The sequence below is a fragment of the Diabrotica virgifera genome, chromosome 5, assembly GCF_917563875.1.
Source record: "Diabrotica virgifera virgifera chromosome 5, PGI_DIABVI_V3a".
Classification (NCBI taxonomy): domain Eukaryota; kingdom Metazoa; phylum Arthropoda; class Insecta; order Coleoptera; family Chrysomelidae; genus Diabrotica; species Diabrotica virgifera.
Genome location: NC_065447.1, coordinates 249,753,376 through 249,780,996, shown reverse-complemented (window position 1 = coordinate 249,780,996; position 27,621 = coordinate 249,753,376). Strand labels below are relative to the sequence as shown.

At 33.5% G+C, this 27,621-nt stretch overlaps 2 protein-coding genes and 1 long non-coding RNA gene across 7 annotated transcripts in view; all 3 read right to left on the bottom strand.

The window, feature by feature from the left end:
* Window positions 1–227: 227 nt before the first annotated feature.
* LOC126884806 (carboxypeptidase E-like) overlaps window positions 228–27,621 on the bottom strand; it is a 49,391-nt gene continuing 21,997 nt past the window's right edge. The window contains exons 3-10 of one of the 5 annotated variants that reach the window (XM_050651049.1): window positions 21,265–21,420; window positions 18,780–18,946; window positions 18,555–18,694; window positions 17,183–17,322; window positions 5,976–6,105; window positions 4,354–4,508; window positions 2,971–3,014; window positions 228–820 (exon numbers count right to left, since the gene is read on the bottom strand). In XM_050651049.1, coding sequence (XP_050507006.1) covers window positions 769–820; window positions 2,971–3,014; window positions 4,354–4,508; window positions 5,976–6,105; window positions 17,183–17,322; window positions 18,555–18,694; window positions 18,780–18,946; window positions 21,265–21,420 — 984 coding nt within the window. In that variant the 3' untranslated portion in view covers window positions 228–768. Of the gene's footprint in view, window positions 821–2,970; window positions 3,054–3,111; window positions 3,356–4,037; window positions 4,509–5,975; window positions 6,106–17,182; window positions 17,323–18,554; window positions 18,695–18,779; window positions 18,947–21,264; window positions 21,421–27,621 lie in introns of those variants that run through there. The other 4 variants (XM_050651048.1, XM_050651050.1, XM_050651051.1 and 1 more) reach the window with 4 other exon arrangements.
* On the bottom strand, window positions 7,623–10,811 carry LOC126884805 (uncharacterized). Its single transcript, XM_050651046.1, has 2 exons — window positions 10,606–10,811; window positions 7,623–10,253 (listed from the first exon to the last, which is right to left on the bottom strand). The coding sequence occupies exon 2, from the start codon at window positions 10,245–10,247 to the stop codon at window positions 7,827–7,829; it is 2,421 nt and encodes an 806-aa protein (XP_050507003.1). The 5' UTR covers window positions 10,248–10,253; window positions 10,606–10,811; the 3' UTR covers window positions 7,623–7,826.
* LOC126884807 (uncharacterized) lies at window positions 12,334–15,148 on the bottom strand. The gene is made up of 3 exons (XR_007698152.1): window positions 14,702–15,148; window positions 13,820–13,977; window positions 12,334–12,575 (listed from the first exon to the last, which is right to left on the bottom strand). It is a non-coding gene; the product is annotated as an uncharacterized LOC126884807 (long non-coding RNA).

Genomic DNA, 27,621 nt, shown 5'->3' with positions numbered 1-27,621 from the left:
TCTGTGTAAGTATTTCGTGGATTCCGTATGTAGTCCTTCAACTCTGATTTTTGTTTCTGTTGATGCCTCTCTCTTGGGTACGAAGTATTTGATAATGGTTTTTATTTTACATAATATTAGGCAAAGGTCGCTGTCTAGATCTGCTGACCTGAGGCATCTTACGACGATTATTTTTGATGGATTTGTATGGATAAAAGAATGGATGGATACAAGAAAAAGTATAACAATATTTTAAAACAAAAATTTATTTCTTAACTTACAGATTTTTGGTTACAGGATAACTATCAACAACTTATCAGTAGTTGCAGGTTTCTAAAAAATGTTGTTTTTCTAATTATGTACGTGCAAAAGTCTAGAGAAAGAAGACATGTTATATTATGTTGTATAAAACGTAATTCTAAATTAAGAAAACTACAGCAGCACTTAACTGTCTTTAATAATCGTCACAATGGAATAACCTGATGGCCACACACACCATCAGGTTTGTACAGTTATTTTACCAAATGAACAAGAATGTGAAAAAATGAACAAGATCATAAGCAGTTTAGATGTACTTTACTGACAAGATTATCCTATTACTTTTCCCACACAGTATTTTTCTTAATTTAAAATAACCTTTTCAGTTTCTATGTTGTGCTCTAATGAAATAAATACAGTTTGACACAAAAATATTGTTCACTGGAATTTTTTATTGCACCGCTATCGGTTCAGGGATGGGCTCGTTTTCTTCGGCCCAATTGGAGATCTGCTGGTTGTCGAACTCGTCATCTAGCTTAGAGTTGATGTAGTTGTTCGTTTGGATTCTGATATATGGTGGCATCTAAAAAAGCAATAATTGTGTGATTATCAAGTAAGTGACGAAGATATTAAAACCGTAGTTAGTCCAGTTAGTTTAATGATGTTATGACAGTTACATACGTTAACACCCTGTATAAATGATATTTATAATATTTATGAGTTGAACAAATGAAAAACCAAACATTGGCAGGTGTTGAAAGCATAAATATTTGTCTCTCCGCTTTGTTCTAATTGACAATATGCCACTCATAGCCCTGGATCCAGCGTACCAAAAAAAAGTTGATTAATAGTAAGCTGAAAATTTGTTAATAGCTTATCGGTGTCTAGTCGGACAAACTTTGATGTACAGGAACACTAGAACAGGATAAGTTTTAATTGTGGAACAGTTTAAAAATTTGGAACGTCAGATTACGAAAACGTCCCATGTATTTTGTCGGACAGAACAACCAATTGATTTGTTACTCGTTCATTAAACTCTCATGCAAAAATCAGACTGCTATTACTAACCAACATGATTCCTGCCATTTGACATATTCTTCGTGTTCCACTCATTAAAATGCCCAGTTGGTGATAAACACTAGTCTGATTTTTGCATGAGATATTAATGAAATGGTAACAAATCAATTGGAAGTTCTGTCCGACAAAATACATGCAACGTTTTCGTAGTCTGACATTCCAAATTTTTAACCTGTTCCACAATTAAAACTTCCCCTGTTCCAGTGTTCCAATACATCAAAGTTTGCCCGACTAGACACCGTTAAGCTATTAACAAGTTTTCAGCCTGCTATTAATCAACTTTTTTTGGTACACGGGATCCAGGTCTATCATGATATTTCACGTTATTCCCACAGCGTGAGCTATAATCGATTTGATTGCCATCAGCTGCATTTCTTCTTTAGATAAAATATTTGCTAGGTAAATAAAGAAAAGAGGGAGTGGATTACCAGAGAATCGTGGAACAAAATAGAAAGTCGCAAACACAATATCTAGAACTACTAAATCCCAGAACAGAAGCAGAGAAGAATCGACTTAAGGCTAATTTTTTTACGACGGGACGTGGACAGCACGGGTCGTAGAACAATAAACGGCTCACGTCCCCGTTGTCGCCCGTTCCGTTGTACTATAAACTAGCCGATGATTAATCAGCCCGTCCCGTCATAAGATAAATCAGCCTACGAAGAGAAGGTTATAGAGAAGCACATAAAGTTGTCAAGAAGGTAGTTGAAGGCAAGAAGTTGAAAATGTTAATGTCTTCTTGTATTCGTGATCTGTGATCCTAGCAATGTGTTCAGAACGATATAAGTCTCTACACTTTAACGAATTTAACAATATCTGGATCGGTGTATAACTGATATAGTTCAAAGTTGTATATTCGACGCCATATAGCCCATTTTCACTTACGGCCCCAAAAATCTTTCTAAGAATTTTCTCTCAAAAATACCAAGAAGTTTTTCATCCTTTTGAGATAAGGTCCATGTTTCAGCCCCATATCAAAACCGGTCTTATTAGGGCCTTGTATATAGTGAGCTTTACTGAACGTTTTATATTTTTATTTTTTAAATGTTTCTGGAGACCGTGAATAGTTCTGTTTGCTATTGGTATGATGCTATGCGTCTTTTTATTTCATCGCTTGTCGTGTTTATTGAGTTTACTAGCGATCCAAGATATGTGAATTCTTTGACTTGCTCAAAGGTGTCATTGTTAATTTGAATTCTCTGTTGGATATTTCGGGAGGTTTTAGAAACCAACATATATTTGGTTTTTTTCTCGTTTACCACAAGACCTAATTCACTTGCCGCGTTCGCAAGCCTTGTAGAACACTGCACCATGTATCTCGTACTTCTGCCCACTATAACTAGTGTACCCACCAACCAGTTGTGAAAAGTACAGTCGTAGGAATTCAACTCTTCTCTCTCCATATGCTTTGTGGATTTCAAGAGAGCATTTGGCACGATCTAACAACACCATCTTAGCTAAACCATGCATGCAAAGGTATATCAAAAACACCCGTGTATTTTAACGAAAAAATTTATTACTCAGAACCAAAACTATTCAATTGTTTACACTATTTTATTAAATGTTGAATATTTAGTTAGTAAATCAAAACATAGCAATGAGACAGTTGTTAGAACACAAACAAAAGCCCCCTAAATAAAATAAAATTAGTGATACCTGCGCTTCTTCCCTTTTCTTCCTTTGTGATGGTGTGAACAACGCTACGTATTAAGTAAATAATATGAAAGATTTACAAAACACTAAAACATTAACATTAAATATTATTAACTAACTCAACAGTTTTTATAATAACAAATTTAGTTAAACCTTTCATAGGCGGTGGAAAATATATCCCCACTATATATAATATTAGTTTTATGAACGATGGGATTTAGAATTTTTAAACAGTATCAGTGCTGCCATCTTATTATTATCAGATATTTTTAAAATGTTCTGAATTACACAACATGATTAGAGATGGAACCTTCTTCTTCTTCTTCATGTACCAATATTAGTATTTATACGACGTTGGCGATCATCATTGCAAAGGCTTCTCGATCTTCTGAAATTAGGAATAAATTGTCGTACATTTGATATCTGAGTCCATTCATGAATGCTTTTAACCAATAAAATTATTTCCTTCCTACACCTCTACGGCCCCCTTTTTTGCCTTTAAGGATCAGTTGTAATATTTTATATCGATTTTTCCTCACTAGATATATGTCCCAGATGGACATAGCTGCCACCCACCTGCCTCTTGGCAGTTTGAAAATTTAATTTAAGCGAAAAGCAATGTTTATTTATCAAATAAACATTTTATTTCTATTTTCTGAGAGCAGTAAAATATATCTTGAATTAAATAAATTACGCACATTCTTATTTTTGTGTCAATTAATTTAATTAACACAAATTTTTTTGGACACCCTGTATAAATAATTATCTTAATGTTTATATTACCGAATGGAAAATTGAATTACCTTTCAAATAATCTAGCACACAACCCCTATTATCATTTAAAAAATCATCGATTACGTCATCACGTCCAGGCCGAGATACATGGCAAAAAATCATAAATTAAAATCCAAAATCGACCTGTTTCGAAAATTTCTAATAATGTTGTTTATTTAGCTAATAATTAATTTATGCGTTACTTTATGGACGCATTACGCATTGTATAATCTTACTGACACACACACAGACATTAATTTTTTTTTAATTATGAGAACCTGATTAAAACACCTAAATATTAATAATTTTGTAATTAGTTAATATATCTACAACAACACTACGAGTTAAAATAAGGAACAAGTAAACAAATTACCACATGTGATTCTAATAGTAACGATAATTAGGATACGGCTCATAATTTTGTCCCCAATCAGGATAATCCCGAAAATAGCCATCATAATTAACATTATAGTCATTCATTTCGTTATAGTTATCGTTTGTAAAGCCATCATAAGACATCCCTACTTCTGGTACTGGCTGTACTTGAAATTCGTCGTAAAAAGTGTCAACTTCAACAATAAAGACATCAGGTTCAACATTTTCCGGACTTACCGTGATTGGTTTCAGAGGGAAATCCACCCTGGGTGCTTCTTCGAAGGGTTTATTCAGAACAGTCACTATTTTCGATCGGGGCAAGAATCCGTCTCGGTAGGCTGTGAGCTTGTATTTGCCTGGTGTCAGCAGTCTGTAGTAATCTCCATCATGAACTAAAAAATACATAGGACTGATAGTTTTATATTATAACAAAATAAGTTAAAAATGTTCGAAGAAGAACGGAAGAAGACCAGAAAGTTACAGGCCAATATAACTACTGGAAAGATTTGGAAAAATAATGGAAAGGATCATCAACAGAAGACTTTACAAACATTCAAAAAGCAGAAGAGTCATTGAGAAAGATCAATTCGGTTTAAGAAAAGGAAGAAATTGTGAACTACAACTAATAAGACTGGTTAGTCTCGCAAAAATTGACTTTAATAGAAACAAAAGAACAGGAATAGCCATCTACAAGATGAAAAGATCTAGTCTACCTTATTACTTAGTCAACATATGAGATACATATTTGTCTAATATAATTTTTGAGTTTTCAGCAGACAAAAAGATGTCCAGGATGCAAGCAGTTTAAGAAGGGATGCCTCTGGGCAGCACTTTATCACGCCATAATAATGCCCGAACAAATACAGACTACATACATAGCAATCTACACCTCAACCAAAAACAGGAGGATCGTAGAGAAACTTGAAAACCACCCAAAGAGAATTGCAGACTACACAGGCAAATGGAAGATAAAGATCAACGAAGTCAAGATTCATTTCCTCATTTTACACAGTGAACCTTACCACCCAGAGAAGAATTAACGATGAGATGAAATAGAATTCAGTTATAAGGGGTCGTCAAATACCTATAGGAGTCCACCTCAGCAGAAGAACATCTTTACAAAACACATCCAGGAAGGCAAGAAAAAAAGCATCAGTGACAAAGAGAATGGTTCAACTCTCAAGTTGTACAAGGCAACTCCTCTAGCACAGGCCAAAAATGCCTGGGTTAGAGCGATCATGTTTTATGTAGTCCCAGTTTGGAGGTCAACAGCGGAGACCAACTGGAAGAAGCCTGTAAGAACAGAAATGGCATGTTACAGGTTAATAGGTGGATCGTCATAACTAGATAGAATTTCAGACCGTCCAATTAAAACCTTCAGTACACACCACTAGGGAGGTAGCTGTGACAGGACCAGAAAATTATTTCACCATTTCACAAGTAAACTCCTTAAGACCAGATATATTCTCGCTAGAAACAGAGTACAGAGGATACATTATGAAACCCATAAACTGATAGATCATCTAGTCAAGGTCTAGCTAGGTGGTTGTTGAAGACAGCCACGCAGAGAAGTAAGTATGCAAATCATAAAAAACTGGTGATCACATTTAAACTTCATATAATTAAAATGGTATCTTATATGAAGGGAAAACAATGTATTTTGGAAAAGACCAGATGGGAGAAGGTCTTTAGGATCACCTAGAAAAAGGTGGAAAGATACAGTCAACGAAGATCTGGAGAAAATGGGAGTGAGACAATGGGAATTAGTGGCACAGGACCGACAAACATGGAAGGCAATAGTAAACGCGGCAAAGAATCACGAAGAGTTGTAAAACCATTGATGATGATGACGTTCTTACCTGAAGTTACGTCGTGTTCTATATCATATGATTTTTCTAAATCTGTAATGTTTCTAACATGTATTACTGCTCCGGGAATGCCACGCTTTGATTGGTTGTCGTATACTACTCCCTTTACACCAATATGAGCCTAAAAAAGGGACATATTTTAGACGATTTTATAATATATGGTGTCCAGAAACTCTACCATCAAACGAAGACAGAAGATTTCTCAGATAATTTTAAGATATTTTAACCCAATTCACCTAGTTCGAAAATGCTTCAGTGACCTAGAGCTCTTTGAAGATGGCGTTTTGTAATTAGTTTTTCTTAAGTAATTCCAGACCGCTTTTATTGAGAAAAACGAAAATTGGTACACATATTTTATCTTCAAGACATAAATCGATTCTATTCATTGCGATTTTCTAGTACCGGTCATAGGCGTCCGTTTTGGGTAGGACTTATTTTATCGTATAACTTTTTTATCTTTAATTTTTAAGCATTTTGACTTTGGATTAATAAATTGTGAGGTATTCTACAACTAAAAGGTACTTTTGTTGTAAGTCGATAGGATACACCATTTTCTAGAAAAATCGATTTGAAAATTTTTCTTTTTTGAGTTTCCAAAAAAAATTAAAAAAAAAAACTATTAAGAAATCCAAAAACTGGTACGTTTATTTATTTTTCAGAGATAAATCGAATTTCTAGTACGGGTCATATGCGTCCGTTTTGGGTAGGTCAACGGTTATTTTATCGCATAACATTTTTGTCTTTAATTTTTAAGCACTTTTGACTCTAGATTATTAAGTTATGAGGTATTCTAGTACTAAAAGTTACTCTTGCTTTAAGTTGGTAAAATAAACCGTTTTTTTATATTTTTTTTTTCAAATTCAGAAAACGAAAAATTTTCAAATCGATTTTTCTAGAAAAAGTTAAAGACAAAAAAGTTATGTGATAAAATAAACGCTGCCCTACCCAAAACGGACGTCTATGATCGGTACTAAAAATTTGCAATGGGTGGAATCGATTTATCTCTAGAAGATAAATATACACACCGATTTTCGTTTTTCTAAATTGAAGCATTCTGGAGTTATTTAAGAAAAACTAATTACAAGACGCTCTCTATTTTCAAAGAGCTCTAGCTCCGTTAGGAAGCATTTTCGGACTAAGTGGTTTGGGTTAAAATATCTTAAAATTATCTGAGGAATCTCCTGTTTTCGTTTGTTGGTAGATTTTCTGGACACCCTGTATAAGTTGAATATGAAATATTGATGTAGGTATTTGTTGTTTTTGAAGATATTCTTCTTTAGCGGCGAATCTATTGAGGGTAAAATTGTACATTTACCGCGCGCCTGCGCACACTGACAGTATGTAGTTCATTGCTAATCTTTCAAGATAGGTATGTATGTATCTGTAACCGTGCAAATAAGTCATTAAAAGAATATAATTAGTGGTTTTAGGAAATGTATTATTTATTATATTTCTTGTGTTTTTGGATTAATAAAATATTATCGATGCTTAAGATGTGATACCGCGTATCTGCAAAAACCCCTTTTTACAGGAGACGCAAAAACGTTCTGTTGTGTGAGAATTAAATATTTTAATACTATTTTATATATTTTTCATCATCATATATCATTTCTTTTAATATTTTGTATATCATTTCTTTTAATATAATCTCATTAACAAAAAGCTGCAGATACGTAGAATCACTATTGTTTAATTGTTGGTTAGAGGAGGATTACGTGTAATCACTACCAAATGTAAATATTGCAATTTGTTATTTGTGTGGGAGAAAGAAATTTATTGACTTAAAATATTTATTTAAAAAATGCAGAAAACACAAAAATCAATAAAACAACAAATACGTTGTTAATTCTTCTGTTTACTCTCGTAAGGCAAGGTGTCGTAGAAACCATGGCAGTCTTTAGGAATTACACTTTTAAGTTGCTGTAAGTGATTATATTTTGTGTTGGTTATTTTGATAGGAGCGTTACGTAATGGTTTAAACTGGCCTAGTTGTGAAACATTGGTTTTTGCACTTCTAGGTTTTCTTGTAGGTAGATCTATAAACTCACCACAATAATCTAATTTTACTTGGATGATTCCATCAGGCGTATACTTGATGACTTTAATATCAGTTACGGTTGGATCGTTCACTTTTCGACCTGGTCTAATGGAAGGGTATACTAAAGTTTCGGAAAAATTTTTGATAAAGTCATAAGTGACCTCTTTTGTCTGGTATGGTGTTTGTTTCCTCGACTCCTTTGTGAGTCTGATATAATCACTTGGAAGATAAATAGACTTATATTTTACTGTCTTTTCTATTTGAGCGTGAACGGAATCGGCCTCCATTTGTGTGTGGCCACGCTCAAGATACTTTTGGTAGATAATAACATTGTTTTCGACACTAAAAGATAGAAGCGCATTTGACAATGTAGCATTCCTATTCTGATAGGTGCAACCATCGCTCCAAATAATAATAGGAATATTTACAGGACAGAGGTCTAACAAGTAATCAGTGATACAAGTTGCAAAGGTATTGGCGGATAGGTCAGCTTCTGTTTCTGTAAACCAGTAGCATCTTACATGATGAGTATTAACATTAAATATGGTAAAGTTGTGACAGCAAAGTTTTGTTTTATAGTATAAAGCCGATGCATTTAACATGGGACATACTTTTACTGCCTGAAGATCTTGTGTTAGGACAATGCATTGTTTTACATGCCCTGCCTGTTTGTCGTTCTCCTTTTCTTGCCTTGCTTTTTCTTTGTTGTTAATGTGCTTCTTATAGACATTCTCATCTAGATTATTTGTTTCATAACTGCAGCATGTATCACAACGATCTTTTTTTGGTATGTGGAAGGAAATATGTTTTTCTTTTACCATTAAATCAAAAGTGTATCTTGAAACTGGTTTCAATTCCTTATTTTGTTCACGGCACATTCTGGAATATTCCTGGTATACTTTGCTCATATTGTCTCCAAAAATAGGCTCAATATATAATTTACTTGTAGATTTGCGACAATAGTGAGCAGGGAGTTTCGGAAGAGAATCTAAAAAATTACGCAATACATCTTTGGCGCTGTTACTGGACTTATTGCATTGAGTTTCTTTTTGGATCTCTGCTATTTTTCTCTTCTCTCTTCTTCTCTCATTATTTAACTCTGTTGCTGCTATCATTCCATGCTTTGTTTCTGATGTCAAACAGTTAAATACATAATGTTCTGTAAGAGCAAACGTTGACAAAAATAACTTTTTGCAAACAGTCAAAATCTTACCATCTAATGTTTTAAGTGTGTAGGTTAATGTATTTTTCCTCCTTGATTCTTCAGTCTCTTTCTTTGTATTTCTGTTTTTTTCTTTTTTGCAAACCAGTGAAGCGATATAGATTTTTTTCTGGTCCCATGTGAGATTGTTCCAAAAGTTGTTGAAAAGTTCTTTTCGGTCCTCTTCATTTAAATCTTGACACTGCCTTACTGTGGATTTTTTACATACGGAGGATAAGCAGACTGGTCCCATTTGTTTTTCATTTCTAGGTGTTCCTCTTTTCGCTGTCTTTCCAACCCTTGTCCAGCCAATATATTTTTTTCCGTGTTGTCTTAGTCTTTTATTTTTAATATCGTGCCATTCGTTGATATCTGCTATTCTTTTTCGAGCTTTTTTATTTTCGTTGTTACCGTCATTATCGGCTCTTGCTACTGGTTCTTCCCCTTCTTGTTGTTTGCCTTCTTCCGAACTAGTTGAGTAATCTGACTTATTTTCGTTTTCTGGCAACCACGATTCATCAATCTGATCAGCAATTACAGACGATGAGCTCGACATCACTTCATTTAAAATACCTTCGTGGTTTAGTGCAACGTCATTTCTTAATTCTTCTAGATGTGTTTTGTCCCTGGAGAGCTCATTTGTCGAAATTTCATTGGAAACCGTTTCTAATATTGCGTCACAATCTAAACGTTCATTGTCAATATTCCTTAGCCAGTTACTCACTTTTTCAAAATCAGATTCCTTTGGCAATCCATCAGTAACATTGTTTATGTCTGTCGAAAACGTTTCGTTTGTTACTGCAGACTCCCCCAATAAAAGCAGATTGGCTGCGGCAACCTCTTGTTCCAAAGATAATAATGTAAGTCCCAGCTCATCCGCATCGGTATTTTCCAATACTGTGGCTTCTTCATTGTTTGTTTTTATGGCACACTTAATGGTGTCCTTGATATTATTGTTTAAAACGTGAACTATTACGTCATTTCTTGCATTTGTTACCATTTGACGACCTCTAGAGGTACTCATTTTAATCTGGAACAAAACAGTAATCTAAAATATTTAATCGAATTATAATGAAATAAATTTAAAATAAACAGAAGTCTTTGGACAATAATTTACTATTTATAAAAAATATTATACTCGTATACCTACTGCTTTAGTGATTTCAGGTATCTGAAGGTATACCTATTTATCAAAAAAGTGGTTACTGTGATATCGCGTATCTGTTTTCCTGTTCTAACGCCGAAGTTTATTGATTTATGATGCAAATAACAAAGGTTTTTAAATAATACCACAATTCGACAACATCTGTCTGCAACTTTGAACATATTTTATGATGCTTTTTGTTTCTTTATAAATAAATTATGGTTTTGTAAGTACATACCTTTATCAACACAATGTTACCACAGCACGTTACTATGTCAACTAATTCAGATACGCGCTGTCACATTAAAAGATATTCAGCTTACCTATACCAGATGTCACTACTAATCACGTTACTCATTCAAACTGTATAGGTCAAATTAGCGCTTTCACCACAATATGACAGAGTATTTTTTACATGCAATAAGCAATAAAACTCATTTTGTCAAAAATTGCAGATACGCGGTATCACATCTTAAGCATCGTTATGTAAGCATAACATTTTTACACTATATGTCGCCGTGTTGTTAATTATATCCGAAACTTACATACTTATTTCTAGTGCCTCGATGGCGTAGTTAGAAATGCGTTAGCAATGAGATTGGAAGGTTGCGGGTTCAATTCCCGGGCGATTCATATTTTTTTTTATTTTTGGTTGTTTTAATAAAAATTTTTTGAAAGTGGTAGATAAGAAAGTTAGTTTTAATTTTAAATAAAATACAAATAACCTTTTAAGTATATTTATATATATATATATATATATATATATATATATATATATATATATATATATATATATAATGTTCTTGAACTCCTAAGTGGAGCATAGAGCTTCAGTGAAAACGCGCCATCGGGTTCTATTTTGCGCTAGGGCCTTCACCTCATTCCAAGACTTTCCTTGACTTCTTATCTCGTCCATGATGGATCTTCTCCAAGTTTGTGCTGGGCGACCTCTTTTTCTCTTTCCTTGGGGATTCCACTCTAGGGCATTTTTTGCAATACTGGAACTATCTTTTCGGAGTGTGTGACCTATCCACCCCCACTTTCTGTATTTTATTTCATTTTCTACCCTCTTTTGTTGGGTCAGGTGTAGCAGATCTTCGTTTCTGATGGTGTTTGGCCAGAAAATACGACAATTCTTCGTAGACATTTGTTAACAAAGACCTGCAATTTGTCTGTAAGGTATTTTGTCACTTTCCAGGTTTCACATCCATAGAGTAGAACAGACATAACATTTGACTGGAATATTCGGATCTTTGTCCTTGTAGTATATTCTCCAGACCTCCAAACAGGGTTAAGCATGCTCAAAGCTTGTTGAGCTTTTCGTATCCTCATACGAATATCGTCTTCTGTACCTCCGCTTTCTGTTATGACACTTCCAAGGTACGTCCCTAATAACACAAAACATTCCATGAATGTTCCTAGAATGTACACACAGGACATTGAAAACATTCCTGGAATGTCCCCAAATGCACACGAATGTCCCTGGAAAGTCCCAGGAAAGTGCTGTGTCAGCATTTTAAATATTCTTAGAATGTTCTGTTGGAACATTCCATGAATGTCTACGAATGTTCTTTGGACATTCACAGTCTATTTTTTAGACTGAATGTCTTGTTGGAACATTCCATGAATGTTCTTTGGACATTCACAGTATATTTTTAGACTGAATGTCTTGTTAGAACATTCCATGAATGTCTACGAACGTTCTTTGAACATTCACAGAATATTTTTTAGACATTCACTGAAATATATCGTCAGTAATGTGACAATACCTCCTATATGTTTTTTCATGAGGTTTGCAGGAGACGAAAAACATTTTTTAAGGTCACTTTCTGTTTTCGTACGTATTCTGACTTTTTTGTAGTAAATAGATAGTTGAATTTACTGCAAAACAAGTCAAAAAATATATGAAAACAGGAGGTGGCCGAAACAAGTTTTTAGTCTATCTTACAAATCTCTTGAAAAAAACAGATAGGAGGTATTGTCACATCACTGACGATATGTGGCCATACCAAATAATACATGCTTGATAAATATAAACATTTTTATTGCAAAAAATCTTTACATACATTTTTTAATGTAATTTACTGACATTCCTAAATATTATAAAAAAATGTGTCACATTTGCTTTGTAAACCTTTCTTTTGCTTTTCGTAGCCACATATTCCGTTTCCTTTCTGGTTTTTTGTAGACCACTTCTCTCAGCTGATTCTAAAAGAAAATAAAATAAAAGGTAATTTTTCTATCCTTTACAATTAACAATCAGAAGAAATATTATTTACAGGTAATAATACGCATAAATAATAATAATAAAAAAATAAATATTAAATAATATTTAAATAAATAATAAATAATATTTAATAAATAAAATAATAATAATGAACATTTTGTATTTTGACAACGACATCCGACGTGGAAGTAGAAACCTTAATAAAATTATTTTTTCAAGTAAATTGTGGCTTATTTCCTCATTAGAATAGTTAATTACAAAAAAGCCACAAAGAAATAGATTTTTCACAAACAAATAAGTATTTAGTATTCATTATATTTATTGTTTTTATTATTTACTTTAATGTCCTACTGGTACATTATTTGACAAATAATGACATTTCGAAGTCTGTTAAGTATGATATAACGCCCTTGGGCATTAAATTTAAATAACGACTTAGATACTGTCAAGTTGACAAATATCAACCTAAGTAAAACTATGGTTACCACAATTATGTTACTACTGTTACTGGTAAATGTACTTATTTAAAAACTAATCAATTCAAAATTCATTCAAATTTTTCGCATATAAAGAATAATTTAGTCAGACATTAAACGTTGAAGGCACCACAGGTATTATAATAATAACGCTTTCGGTCAACGTATATCTCTCAGGCCCTTGTTAAAAACACCATTGACCTCAAGCGTTATTATCCTTATAATACCCTTGGTACCTTAATAACTGTAACATAAGATTATACCTTAATTCTTGTTTTCTATTTCTGATGTTTTTATTTATTTACATTGAATATTAATCTGTTTTGTTGTATAATCTACTTCGCAATAATTATGTGATATATTTGACTTAAAATGAATTCAAAAATTTTTTGCAGTTGGGCAACAATGTCAACTTAGATCTCCGATGTAGATAATGAATTACAACAGTATCTATATTGTACAGACTGTATTATTAATTAGGTTATTTATTTATTTATTTATTGAAATATACATCCACCAGGTATAAACCCATAAAGGTGTACATAAGAAAACTACATACATTGACTGAACACTTGATGACAAAATATAAAATAAAATAAAAGAATAACCAAAAGTGTTTCTGTTGTTAATACACATACACAATAATAAACAAAGACCTTAATAAAGAAAAATAACATGGCATCAATTCGATAAGCTATTGCGTATTTCGCGTTTAAAGATGTTAAAACCAAGAAAAAAAATGCATATACCTGTGTGACATAAGCTATTGGAACAGCACAGTCTCTTAAACGAACAGATGAAAGTGAAGTTCTGTCAATATCTTTTTCTAAAAAGTGTTTTGAACATACTCCTCTATTAACAAATCTGATCTATACTTCATGTCTTCTTCGCAGGATCTTCTGGAAAGCTAAAAATACAAAATATATGCATTACTAAGCATTATTAACAAATTTTAGTTTTAAATAAAAAATATGATTAATGGACTCACAAAATATTATAAAACAGCTTAGAAATTGTTTATTAGTATAGTCGGTTCCCCAAACTCTGACACAACTGGCTAGTGATTTTAGTAGGTAATTTTTTTTGTTTTTGACCAATTTTGCCAAAATTACAGTAATTATTAACTATTTAGTTATTATTTTTTTTTGCCAATTTTACCAAATTGGCAAAATTATTTACTAAAATCACTAGCCAGTTGTGTCTGAGACTCAGTAGTACTGAGACTGAGTTTAGCAAATCGACTATAATATTCTGTGTATTCATTAGTTGGTACTGCATATTATAGTGTGTGGTCTACCATCCTATTTATAAAGGCATACATTAGCAAAAACGCAAAAAGAATTACTTTAGTTTTACAAATCCTATTGTTATTATCTCTATTTACTATTTTAGTTAGGAATAAGCGAAGTTTGTGGCTTATTCACAATTATTATTAAAATAATAAATGGATATGACCAATTATTAACTTATAAAATAAAATAATAATTCTTCTGATTTATGCCTTTTATTCACTTTGTTATATCTAGGTTACTTAAAAGATTTTTTATGAATAGTATTATTAGGGTATTAATAGTATTAATTTATTTTCTGAAATACAGGGCATGCCTTCGTTTACATATTTGCATACTAACCTTTTAATAGGGCTTTTCATTCAGTCATTTGTTTGGAGCTTCTGTCATAATTGAAACGTTATTCCTGCAGATTTTTTTATCTACATTTGTTTCTGCTACTCCAACTGCGTTAAAAACAGGACACCATTTTATTCACTATGTTAATAATACTATTAAAGCTATTATAAAAGTATCCGAATTAAAAAAATATTCTTAAAAAGCACAAATAATAGAAACAACGATCCACCCACGGCAAAGCAAGGTCAAGGTGGAGAAGATGAAGATGCCAAGATGGAAGATGGCCGAAGCGAGGTCGTTGGTTGGTCGTTTTTAGTCACGTGATGCCCTCTCAAGCGCCATGCACAAAAATATATGCACGGCGAATTTGAAAATGAACAATGAACGCAAAAGAAATAAATATAAATGCCTCTCTTGGGTTTTGCATAAGTTATAAGTATTTTTTTTATTAACAAAATCGCATTCCAAATTGAATATTCGCGAACAATAATTTTTATTACATTTGTATGTTTATAATATTGTATTAATTGAACTTGGGAAACTCTTTAAATTTGACATATTATTGCACTGTAGGCCTAAAGTGTCACTTAGTTTGTCTGGTATGTTATAAGTAATGTTGTATCTGTTACACGTATGTATTATTTCGCAACTTAAAATATAGGAACATTGGTAGTATGTTCACAGAATGTCTTATGGTAACATTCCAGGAATAATTTAAACAGATGTTCACCGAATGTTCCCTAAATGTCCAGGACATTCAAATATTGATAGAACTTTGGTAGTACATTCCTGGAATGTTGTGTGTTGTTAGGGGTGAAGTTCTCCACATTTTCAATCTGCTTGTTGTCGATATTAAATAGCGTGTTGCTCCTTGCATTTATTCTCATCGACTTGGTTTTACCAATATTGATTTTTAAACCTATTTTATTGGCCTCAGTGGATAGTGTTTCCAATTGGTTGGCCACATCCTGGAACCTTTGTCCTAACAGGCAGATATCGTCGGCGTATTCCAGATCACTTAGGCGTGTGGTTAACGTCCATTGTATCCCTTTTGTGTCGAAGTCTAGTTTGGAGAGAACATAGTCCAGAGCTATGTTAAACAGAAACGGAGAAAGCACACATCCCTGTCTGACTCCAGTAAGTACGTCAAATTCGTCACTGTTGACCCCATTGTGTGTCACGCTGCACGTCGCCTCAGTGTACAGTGACTTTATAATGGAAATTATTTTATGAGGAATGTTTCTTAGCTCTAAAATTTTCCATATAGCAGCATGAGACAGGCTGTCAAAGGCACGTTCGAAATCGACAAAGACCATGTATAGAGGTGTGTTCCATTCAACCGATTGTTCCATTATTACCCTCACTGTATTAATGTGATCTATGCAGGAAGATTCTGGTCTAAAACCTGCTTGATTCGCTCGAAATTCAACCTTGTTTGTTAATCTTTTATGTATGATGATCGTAAAAATTTTATTTATGACGGTAAGCAAGGTTATTCCTCTCCAATTTTTGCACAGTGTGAGGTTGCCCTTTTTTGGAAGCTTAATAATATTACCTTTTTCCAGCCCGCTGGAATGCGGTTTGTTTCCCACACCTCTCGGATTATGGGGAGCAAAAGTTCAGCGGTTAGATGCGGGTCAGTTTTAAGTAGTTCGGCAGCAATGTTATCGATTCCCGGGGACCTGTTATTTCTCAGAGATTTGATAGCTGTTATTATCTCCATTTTGGAAGGGGACTCGCAAGATATATGCAAGTCTACATTCTGCGGGTTTTCGACAATTTCATCCGCGTTATCCCTGGGCGTGCCTAGCATCTCCTGAAAGTGCTCTTTCCATCTCTCTACTTGATCATCCGTTGTAGTAAGTAATTCACCTGTCTTGGATCTTACAATGTTCGAACAGTTGGGCCCATTTTTTGTTAATCGTCTGGTAATTTGGTACAGCTCTCTAGTCCTGTTGTGTTGTGCAGCTGTTTCTGCTTGTTTTGCCAGTTCTTCAGCCCACCTTCTTTTGTCTCTAAGTATATTTACTTCGTTTAAATTACCTATTATATAATAGAAGAATATCTTCTTACGTGCGTACATAGTACACACACATTCTTTTTTTAACTCTGCTAGTGTCAGTTAGTAGGCCTCTCGGGTTCCCTATAGTCCATGAAACCAAATTGTTCTGGGCCCATATCCCCTTCACATTATTATAAATTCTGTTATGAATTATTTTCGGAAATAACTTTAACATATTGGCACATGAGACTTTCAATAAAAGGCCTTTACATTTTTTAGCGTTTTGAATTTAAGAAGTGGTACAAACGTAGATGTTATAATTCGTTCAATTCATCCAACCTTGAGGAATTTTCCAATTTTCATATAATATAATATATTATATTATTGAAAATGTTTGCAAGGAGATCTAGGTTTTCATCTTCTAAGAGCTTTTCAATTTTACTGTAATGTTATCAGCTCCAGAATTATATTAAAATAGTTACCTGCCATATGAAGTTAATGAGAGCATCTTTATTTCTCTCCCATTCAGGTTCTAATTCAGATGCTGGTGGATATTTTTCACAGCCTAACTCCAAAGTAATTTCCATATCATTACTTGAAAGATAATTAAAATCTTGCATACCTAAAAATAAAAAAATATGAATTTAAGACAGATAAATTTCCATTCCCCCATAAAAAATTTCCGAAATGGAAATCGAAATAAATAAATTTATTGTAAATCTAAATTGTGGTTAATTTCCATTAAAGATAGTTAATAACATAAATTTTCCACAATGAGTCCGAAAATCTAGACTTCTACCGTGGAATCAACTTTCGCCAACAGGTGACCACCTAAATCCGTGCTTTATACAATTTACAAAGCAAACGAATGATAAATCAAGCAGACGAAAGGGGCCTTACAATATGCAGTCACTTCCAGTCAATTTATCGTGGTAAAATTCCATCGAGAGTTGATTCAGTTTTCTCACAATATGAGTAAATTAACAGAAATGAAAGAGAGTTTATATTTCATTCTATTATAGAGACGAAAATCATCCTCTTACGTATTTTTACCCTCTTTTCACTCTTCAGAGAGGACTACGGTCTACTCTAAATAAAAAAAAATTGTTTTCATAAGCAAAATGATACAAATAATTTGATTTAAAGTTGGTTTCACGGTAGAAGTCTTTAGATGTTCGCATCTAGGACTTCTCGTTGTGTTAATATAGATATCGCTACAGCGTCTGAAAGCGAATTACCTATTTGTATAATTTTGCTTAGGGAGAGACAGTTTATTTTCTTTTTGAATTAAAACAGACCATAGGCCTATCTGAAGAGCAAAAGAGAGTGAAATGTACGTAAGAGGGTGATGGTCGCCTCTGAAACAGAATGAAATATAACACTGGCCGAGAAGCAATACCTCGTAAGTGCATCTGTTATAATTTGTGGTATTTAGCAAAAAACTTTTTATCGATGGCCTAGAAACAATACCTCGTAAGTACCAAAAATTCAAGAGTCACGCTTTTGACGCCGCAATACTGATATACACCTTTTCAAGCAATCACCAGTCTTTCCCGTCTAGTAATCACCATTAACAATCTTTTACATTATAATCGCCATTAACTACCACAGCAAAATAAACACACGAGGTATTGCACGCAAAATATTTAGGCGAGGTTTTGGCACATGATGAAAAGTAGGATATGCATTGCTTTGGGCCTTTATACTTTCGGTGATTGGTAGAAAAAGTTTATATTAGTATTGCGGACCAAAAGCGTGATTTTTGAATTTTTGGTACTTACGAGGTATTGCTTATAGGTCATCGATAAACTATCTTTCATTTTCTCATAAATTTTATAGTTAAAGTATACTAACCTCCTTGTAGTGCGTACCATTTGGCACCGTTTGTTATACCACCTTGTTTAGGAAAATCTTGGCTTTCGTAGTCACCGCAGCCTTTTCTTTTTGGGTTTGCCATATCGGCATGGTAAGAGGAATACGATAATGCTAAGTGTCTAAAAATACAGAAGTACTTAACCTCAAATTCCAACTTCCATAATCATTATTAATTTATGTCAATAAAATTTCGAATATATCTACCTAAAGGTTTCATCATCAGGCGTGGCAGTATATTCTCCATTTTGTCTGCCAGATCTGCTATCATCATAGGGGTAATTAGCTACAAGATCCCCTCCATGTAAATTAGCAGATAGTACGAAGGGAACTTGCATTATAAGACGAATCACAGCTTTTGTTTCTGGCTGGAGCTAAAACATAAAATATTCTTTATAGCCCGATCAAATAACAATCTGACCCAAAAAAATAAAGGAGGGATGAAAATTTGGGAATATGTAGTTGAAATTGTATATTATTATATAAAAAAAGTTTACAATTCTACATCCCCTGCATTTTACAGAAATGAAGGGGATGTGCCCCCTTCTCGGGGGTGAAAAATATACATTCAAAATAAGTCCGGAATTGGATAAAATGACTAATTCTAAGCAACTTCTGTTCTATACAGTTTTTTCAGTAGGTTAATATTTTCCGAGTTATTTGCGAGTGAATATGTTCATTTTTAACAAAGAACAATGTTGCACTTTTTGCTGTGGAACTCTGAGAACATCATTTAGAAAAAAAAAATAAATAAAAAAAATATATATTACAAAAAATTATTAAAAAAAATACAAAAATAATTATTTATTAGTAGAATTGTTTATTAGAGATTAATATTAGTATTAGTTTTAGGATAACATAGGTACGAAAAAATTACTAATAAAATAAAAAATAGTAAAATTGGCGAATGGATTTAGTGTCCGCAGTCATATAAACCCAAACAAACAACAACAACAAAGAAAAACATGTTTTTGGACGGTTTTTCGTAAATAACTCAAAAAGCTAATATTTTATCGAAAAATATTCTTAATAAAAATATAGCTTATAAAAAAGTAAAATAATGGTGTATGCATAAAGTCTGTAGACTCAGTAGAAGCAGAGTTGTGGCTAATGAAAAGTAAGTTCTTCTTCGTCAAATTTCAAAACGAATATTTCAGCGTAAAATAACCAAAAAACGGAGCACTTTTCGGGAAAACTCATTGCAACTTTTTTAAAGTGTTAAAAAAAATGTTTATTTTTGTTTTTTTTAAAAAAACTTAGAACATTAAAAGTAAGTGAGTTACGCTCAAAATATTGTTATTCACTTTTATTTTTTGGTAAAAAGAATCGCGAAAATCACCCCCTAATTAGCATCCCAAATAAAGTTAATCGTTACCGCTTCACAGATTACTGTACTTATGTATTGTTTATATGATCTATAAGTTGCATTGGTTCAAAGTGCTCCTTTTTGAAAAAAATTGGTTTTGAATTTAAAATTTTTTTTAGTTTTGAAAAAAATTCCAATTTTTGTTCAAAATAACTTAAAAATTATTAGTAATACCAAAAATCTCAAAGAGTAATAAAATGATTGTTTACTAATACGGCTCATACAGTTTTGAAGCATCCCTACTCGCATAACAAAGAGTATTTTTATTGATAGCATTATCATCCTATGACAAGAATGTTAAAAAACTTTTGTCTTGCTCTTGTATCTTCTCAATACTTAATACATATACAATTATAGTGTATATTTCATCTCACCACCGAGAGATTCATCATTCATTTAAATAAAAAAAAAACGTGAAATGAACAGTCTGAGATCTAAAAATGTGAAGACCTGTACTGTGGAACCAATTTCTTGGTACAACCCTAATCTCTGAATCCTACAATTTACATGGCGAGAATACGACGAATAAAGGATACGAAATGGACTCTACAATATGCACTCACATTCCGTACTAGTCTTCCGTACTAGTGCTTCCGTCTAGAGTCTAGCTCCTAGGTAAAAATTCCAAAGAAAGTTGGTTCCGTGTACTCACGGAACCAACCAACATTTTCAAAAAAACATGATTTAGAAATTTTTTTGAACTGTATAATTAGGTCTGGATCCCGCGTATGAAAAAAAAGTTGATTAATAGCAAGCTGAAAATTTGTTAATAGCTTAAGGGTGTCTAGTCGGATAAACTTTGATATACGGGAACACTGTAACAAGGGCAGTTTTAATTGTGGAACAGGTTAAAAATTTGGAACGGTCAGACCACAAAAACGGCACATTTATTTTGTCCGACAGAGCAGACTTAAACTCTCCGAACAGAGATTAAACTCTCGTGCAAAAATCAGACTGCTATTTATCACCTGTCATAATTCCTGTTATTTGACATATTCTACATGTTCCAGTCATTAAAACGCCCATTTGGTGATAAATAGCAGTCTGATTTTTGCATAAGAGTTTAATATCTGTTCGGAGAGTTTAAGTCTGTTCTGTCGGACAAAATACATGTGCCGTTTTCGTGGTCTGACCGTTCCAAATTTTTAACGTGTTCCACAATTAAAACTTCCCCTGTTCCAGTGTTCCCATATATCAAAGTTTGTCCGACTAGACACCCTTAAGCTATTAACAAATTTTCAGCTTGCTATTAATCAACTTTTTTTTTCATACGCGGGATCCAGACCTAAATGACCTATATAGTGAATGTAATAAAATATTTCTTACTGGTTGATCCAGGTGTGTGAGATCTTCTAGCAAATGGTTGTTATGGTTAAGGTGCTGCTCTTCGTTCGTGAAAATGATCCTATCTAAATTGGGAAAGTTCCTATTTAAATCCACTGAGTTGTTGTTTGTTCTTCCAGTCAAATAATCCTGGCCACCCTGAAACATTTGGAATAATAATAAAAATTTAAAAGATGAAGAAATTGAAATAAAGCGAGGTGTGAGACAAGGGTGTATACTGTCACCAAACCTGTTTAATCTCTATTCCGAAGACGTAATGAATAGAACACTCTCTGAGCAATCCATAGGAATGAAAATAAATGGTGTTAGATTAAACAATCTGAGATTTGCCGATGACACCGTTCTGATCGCACAAACACTTGAAGAGCTACAGACATTGGTGAATAAGATGGATAAGATAAAAAATTTGATTAGGTCCAATATGACACAAAATCTAGGCATGGGATAAAAAAGTTTATTTGAAGAAAGTTTATTTTTTTGTTCTTCTTAATGGCGGTACAGGCTTCTTTTTGCAATATTTTATTTAGTTATAGAGTAATTTCCACATACTAACATATTTCTCATTGGGCTCTGTACCGCCATTGTTTATTTTATTACGAATATTGTGTGCCAAATATCTCGACAAAATATTCAAAATTACAGCCTCAATCTTGGACCGCGTTTGTTGCTACAAGTTGATCGCTACTGTTGCCTCTTGAAAATGTGTTTTGTCGATATGTTACAAAGTTGTAAAATGTTTAACACATATCTATTGTATCCAATAAAACCGAAGTAACGAAAATATTTTTTTCTCGAATTTTCTAGATATTTAGAGGGCGTCTTCAAACCTTTTCTCCCCCAACTTTTTTGTAGTACATATAATTAAAAATATATTTATTGTGAATGCAAGTTTTGTATTAGATGCAACATCAAGAGAAGGAGAAAAAATGGAGAAATAGGTTGACAAAACGAAAACGCAACAATATTAGAAGTAAATTTAGAATGGGCCAATCCAGCATACAAAAAATAATTTTTTATATTGAGATGCGTATGCACTGTAGCTATATGTATTTATATAAATTGATAAACAGGATATCAGGGTAACCAGGGTATCTTGTGACCCAATCGGAGAAATACCTAAAATATACTAATAGGCATTTCGAAGATAGTAAATCATTTTTAATAGCTGGATATAAAAATTAAATTAATATTAAGAACTTAAGAATTAAGTATTAAATACTAATTAGTTTCAACACGGTAATTGACAAAACTACGAAAAATCTAGAAATAGGTCAAGATATATAAGGCTTTATATAAAATCACAATAAAGATTCACCAGAAATAAACAAACCAAGACAAGTTGAATGTTACGAGGAGCACTCCAAAATCAATAGTGTATAAACATGGTAAATCATGATTTGGGAGTACTCCTCGTAACATTCAACTTGTATTGGTTTGTTTATTTCTAGTGCATCTTTATTGTGATTGCAGTATAGTTTTTGGTATGTCACAAGAGGTTTGTTTAAGTGAAAAATAATTTTATTTTGAATAATGAAAATCCCATTTTTCTACTTAGGCTATTGACTATGAAAGAAAAACCATAAATAAAAATAACTAAGGCGCTTTAGGAATTTTATTACGTACTATCTGTGATGGGAATAAACCACAATTTCAGTTGAAAATATGTTTATTTTGTCGTTTTTCGATTTGCAGATTATATGGCATAGCATCTTTATTATTTTTATATTCCATGTTACAGTTTTGAGGTTTTTGACCGTTCTCTTTCTATGCCGAATATTGGTCTGCAAAAATCAAACTTTGTGGTCAAATATGACAATATGATCAATTTCACACTGTTATTATTTCATGTGTTTCATTTTCATTTTAGTAAAAATCTACAATCCCAACTGAAACTGTTATAGTATTTGTGCAGTTCATGTCATTCATTATCTTATCTTGATATATTCACCGATTTCATAAATTAAAACTTGCTTAATGGTCTCATATAGATTATTTTCACACTGTCCAGATAGCAAATTTCATTATCATAACCATATTGCATAATATTTTACATAATAATTTGTAAGTTTGTTGTGGTTACTATGTAGGTATCTCAAAAATTTCCAAGTTTGCATTTGATATGCGTGATGTAGCATTTTAAATCTAAATACTAATGGTTTACAGCTGGAATACTTCGGTAACATTATAAAGACACCCTGTAAAATATGAACTTATACATCTGATCATTCAGGGAAAGATTCCAGGTAAATGTGGTGTTGGTAGAAGAAGAACATCATGGCTAAAATATCTAAGACAATGGCACGGAAAATCGATTACCTACATTATTCAGAGTTGTTATCAATAAAGTCACGATAGCGAGTATGGTAGCCAACATGATATCCAACGATTAGTAACGGTCAATAAACTAGAAGGAGAATGGTTTACTGCATATACAGGGTGTCCAGAAACTCTACCGACAAACGAAGACAGGAGATTCCTCAGATAATTTTAAGTCAATTTAACCCAATTTACCTAGTCCGAAAATGCTTCCTAAGGGAGCTAGAGCTCTTTGAAGATGGCGAACTAGTTTTTCTTAAATACCTCCAGAACGCTTCTAGTTAGAAAAACGAAAATTGGTGCACATATTTATCTTCCAGAGTTAAATCGATTTCATCTATTGTGAATTTCTAGTACCAGTCATAGGCGTCCGTTTTGGGTGGGGCAACGGTTACTTTATCGCATAACTTTTTTGTCTTTAACTTTTAAGCATTTCTGATACTGGATTATTAAATTGTGAGGTATTCTAGTACTAAAAGGTACTCTTGCTTTAAGTCGGTAGGACACACCGTTTTCTAGAAAAATCGATTTGAAAACTTTTTGTTTTGTGAATATCAAAAAAAAATTAAAAAAAAAACTATTTAGAAAAACGAAAACTGGTACGTTTATTTATATTCCAAAGATGAATCGATTTCATTAATTGCGAATTTCTAATACCGGTCATATGCGCCCGTTTTGGGTAGGCCAACGGTTATTTAGCTCTAAAAGTTACTCTTGCTTTAAATTGGTAAAATACACCGTTATTTTTTGAAAAGATTTTTCAATTTTTTTATCAAATTCAAGAAACGAAAAATTTCAAATTGATTTTTCTAGAAAACGGTGTGTCCTACCGATTTAAAGCAAGAGTACCTTTTAGTACTAGAATATCTCACAATTTAATAATCCAGTATCAAAAATGCTTTAAAGTTAAAGACAAAAAAGTTATGCGATAAAATATCCGTTGCCCCACCAAAAACGGACGCCTATGACTGGTACTAGAAATTCACAATAGATGGAATCGATTTAGCTCTGGAAGATAAATGTGTGTACCAATTTTCGTTTTTCTAACTAGAAGCGTTCTGGAGGTATTTAAGAAAAACTAGTTCAAAGACGCCATCTTCAAAGAGCTCTAGCTCCCTTAGGAAGCATGTTCGGACTAGGTGAATTTGGTTAAATTGTCTTAAAATTATCCAAGGAATCTCCTGTCTTCGTTTGTCGGTAGAGTTTTTGGACACCCTGTATAAACTATACAAGTTAACTATAAAGAGTGATCTACGAATGATATAGATTGTGTATAATTTATTTTAAGAATTTGCGACTGTTTTGGATTATCGCCAATATATATATATATATATATATATATATATATATATATATATATATATATATATATATATATACTCGACAGCCAATGGTCCAGTCTCCTCATCATCATTCTCTTTGCCTTATCTCTATGCGGCGTCGGCTTCCCTAATTGCATTTCTCCACACAATTCTATCTTGGGTCATATCAATATTAATCCCCCCCCTTTACCAACATGTCCTGCCCTATCGTCTCCCCCAGGTCTTCTTTGGTCTTCCTCTCCTACTCCTTCCAGGAATCTGCACTTCAGCTATTCTTTGTATTGGGTGATTAACGTCTCGACGTTGAACATGACCAAACCATCTTAACCTATGCTCCCTCATTTTGGCATCAATTGGTGCCACACCTAGACTTCCCCTAATATACTCATTTCTAATTTTATCCTTCTTTGTCACTCCACTCATCCATCTAAGCATTCTCATTTCCGCCACATGCATTCGTTGTTCCTCTTTCTTTTTCACTGCCCAAAATTCAGTTCCGTACATCATAGCTGGTCTTATGGCTGTTTTATAGAATTTTCCCTTCAGCTTCATTGGAATATTTCTGTCACACAACACACCACTCGCTTCTTTCCACTTCATCCATCCATCCCTAATTCTACTGCATGCAAAGATACCATTTTATTTGTAGTAACTCCATATTTAAATGAACATTCCAAATACTCTGTTTTTGTCCTTCTAAGTATTAAACCTTTTTCCTCCAGAGCTTGTCTCCACTGTACCAGTTTTTGTTCTAAGTCTTTTTTACTCTTTCCTATTAACAATACATCATCAGCATACATTAGGCACCATGGAATGCTACCCTGTAGTTTTGCTGTTATCTGGTCCAAAACTAATGAGAATAAATAAGGACTAAGCACCGAGCCTTGGTGCAATCCTACTTTCACCTGAAATTTATCAGTCTCCCCCACACCACCTGTCCTAACACTAGTCGTTACTCCCCCATGCACATCTCTCACAATCTTTACATATTCGCCAGGGACTCCTTTCTTATTGAGTGCCCACCACAGAATCTCTCGAGGAACTCTATCATCATATGCTTTCTCAAGATCAATGAATACCATATGAGCGTTGGTCTCTTTATTCCTGTATTTTTCCATCAGTTGCCTTACAATGAAAATTGCATCTGTTGTTGATCTGCCCTGCATAAAGCCAAATTGATTAGCGGATATTTCGGTTTCTTCACGTATCCGTCTATCAATTACTCTCTCCCATATCTTCATGGTGTGGCTAAGTAGTTTTATAGCCCTGTAGTTTGTACATTGTTGTATGTCTCCCTTGTTTTTGTAGACAGGTACTAATATACTGCTTCTCCATTCGTCTCGCATTTGTCCAACTTCCATAATTATATTAAATAGACCTGCTAGCCAACTTATTCCTGTCTCTCCTAATGCTCTCCATACTTCCCCAGGAATATCATCTGGTCCGACTGCTTTTCCTTTCTTTATTTTTTAAAGCGATTAAGCCACTTCCTCGTTTGTTATTCTGGTAACCATTGCTGTTACTGTCTCCGTTAACTCCACAGGCTGTCTGTCAAATTCTTCATTTAATAAACTGTCAAAATACTTTCTCCATCTCTTTTTGACATCCTTTTCGTGAATTAGTATTTTATTATTTTCATCTCGTATACCCAATGGATAGCCAATGGTCCAGTCTATGACAGCATAAGGTCACACACTATAAACCTAGACCACACCCTAAAAGTCTAGATCTTTCTGGGGTTTGTAAGTTTGAAATCGTGAATCGTGGATTTTTGCTGAAGATAAATAAAACGGATTTGACAGGTTCAAAGACAGATAGGAAAACCGTAAATACACCAAATCGGTAGCGCCTGAGTTTAGCTTTTAAATGGCGCATGAATGGTCAGGATCGGACATAAACAAGGCTCAGTATAGTCGAAAATCTGGGCAATTGAACTTTGGAAATTTTTGTTTTTCAACAACTACTCAAAATTTCCACTTACGAATTACGCCAATAACTAAGCGTTTGTAGGAGGACTCCAGACGCGTCTAACGATGTATACCTCATATTTGGGAAAATTCGAATTTTTAAGTTATAGGCCTCAAAAGTATGATTAAATCCATTTCCGATGGGAAAGACGGTTTCCTAAATCCTATAATACCCTCAGATATCATATTCGATCTTGGGTACATCAGATACTACTTGTAAATACCTGTCAAACTCATGTTTAGTAATCAAAATAGGTTAAACCGTTTAGAAGTCATCGAGCTCCAAAGCATAACCCATTTAACCATTATCACCGAAATGGTCTATAAGGTTATAGGGGTTACGACGCTAAACTTATCGGGCAATCCGGGTTCATTTTCCATCCATCCCCATATTGTTTTTTAATCTTTTCCGAATAGAAAAAAAATATTCGATGGACACAAAGAATCATGCCCTTGGATTCTCAATATTTCTTTTACGGGGCAGAGACTTGGACTCTTCGCGCGAACGCCAAAAAATTGATGCCTTTGATATGTGGTGGTGGAGAAGAATGCTGCGTATACCTTGGACAGCTCATGGGAGAAGCGTTTCCATTCTAAACCAACTCGAGATTAAAAAGAGGCTGTCCACAATATGTCTGCAACGAATTCTACAATTCTTCGATCACGTGGTTTGCAGAGTTGACGATAGTTTGGAGACATTAATTGTTTCTGGAAACGTTCCGGGGAGAAGGTTA

What these genes read in the sequence shown, in the direction of transcription:
- LOC126884805 (XM_050651046.1), bottom strand. Translation starts at nt 10,247, where the DNA reads ATGAGTACCTCTAGAGGTCGTCAAATGGTAACAAATGCAAGAAATGAC.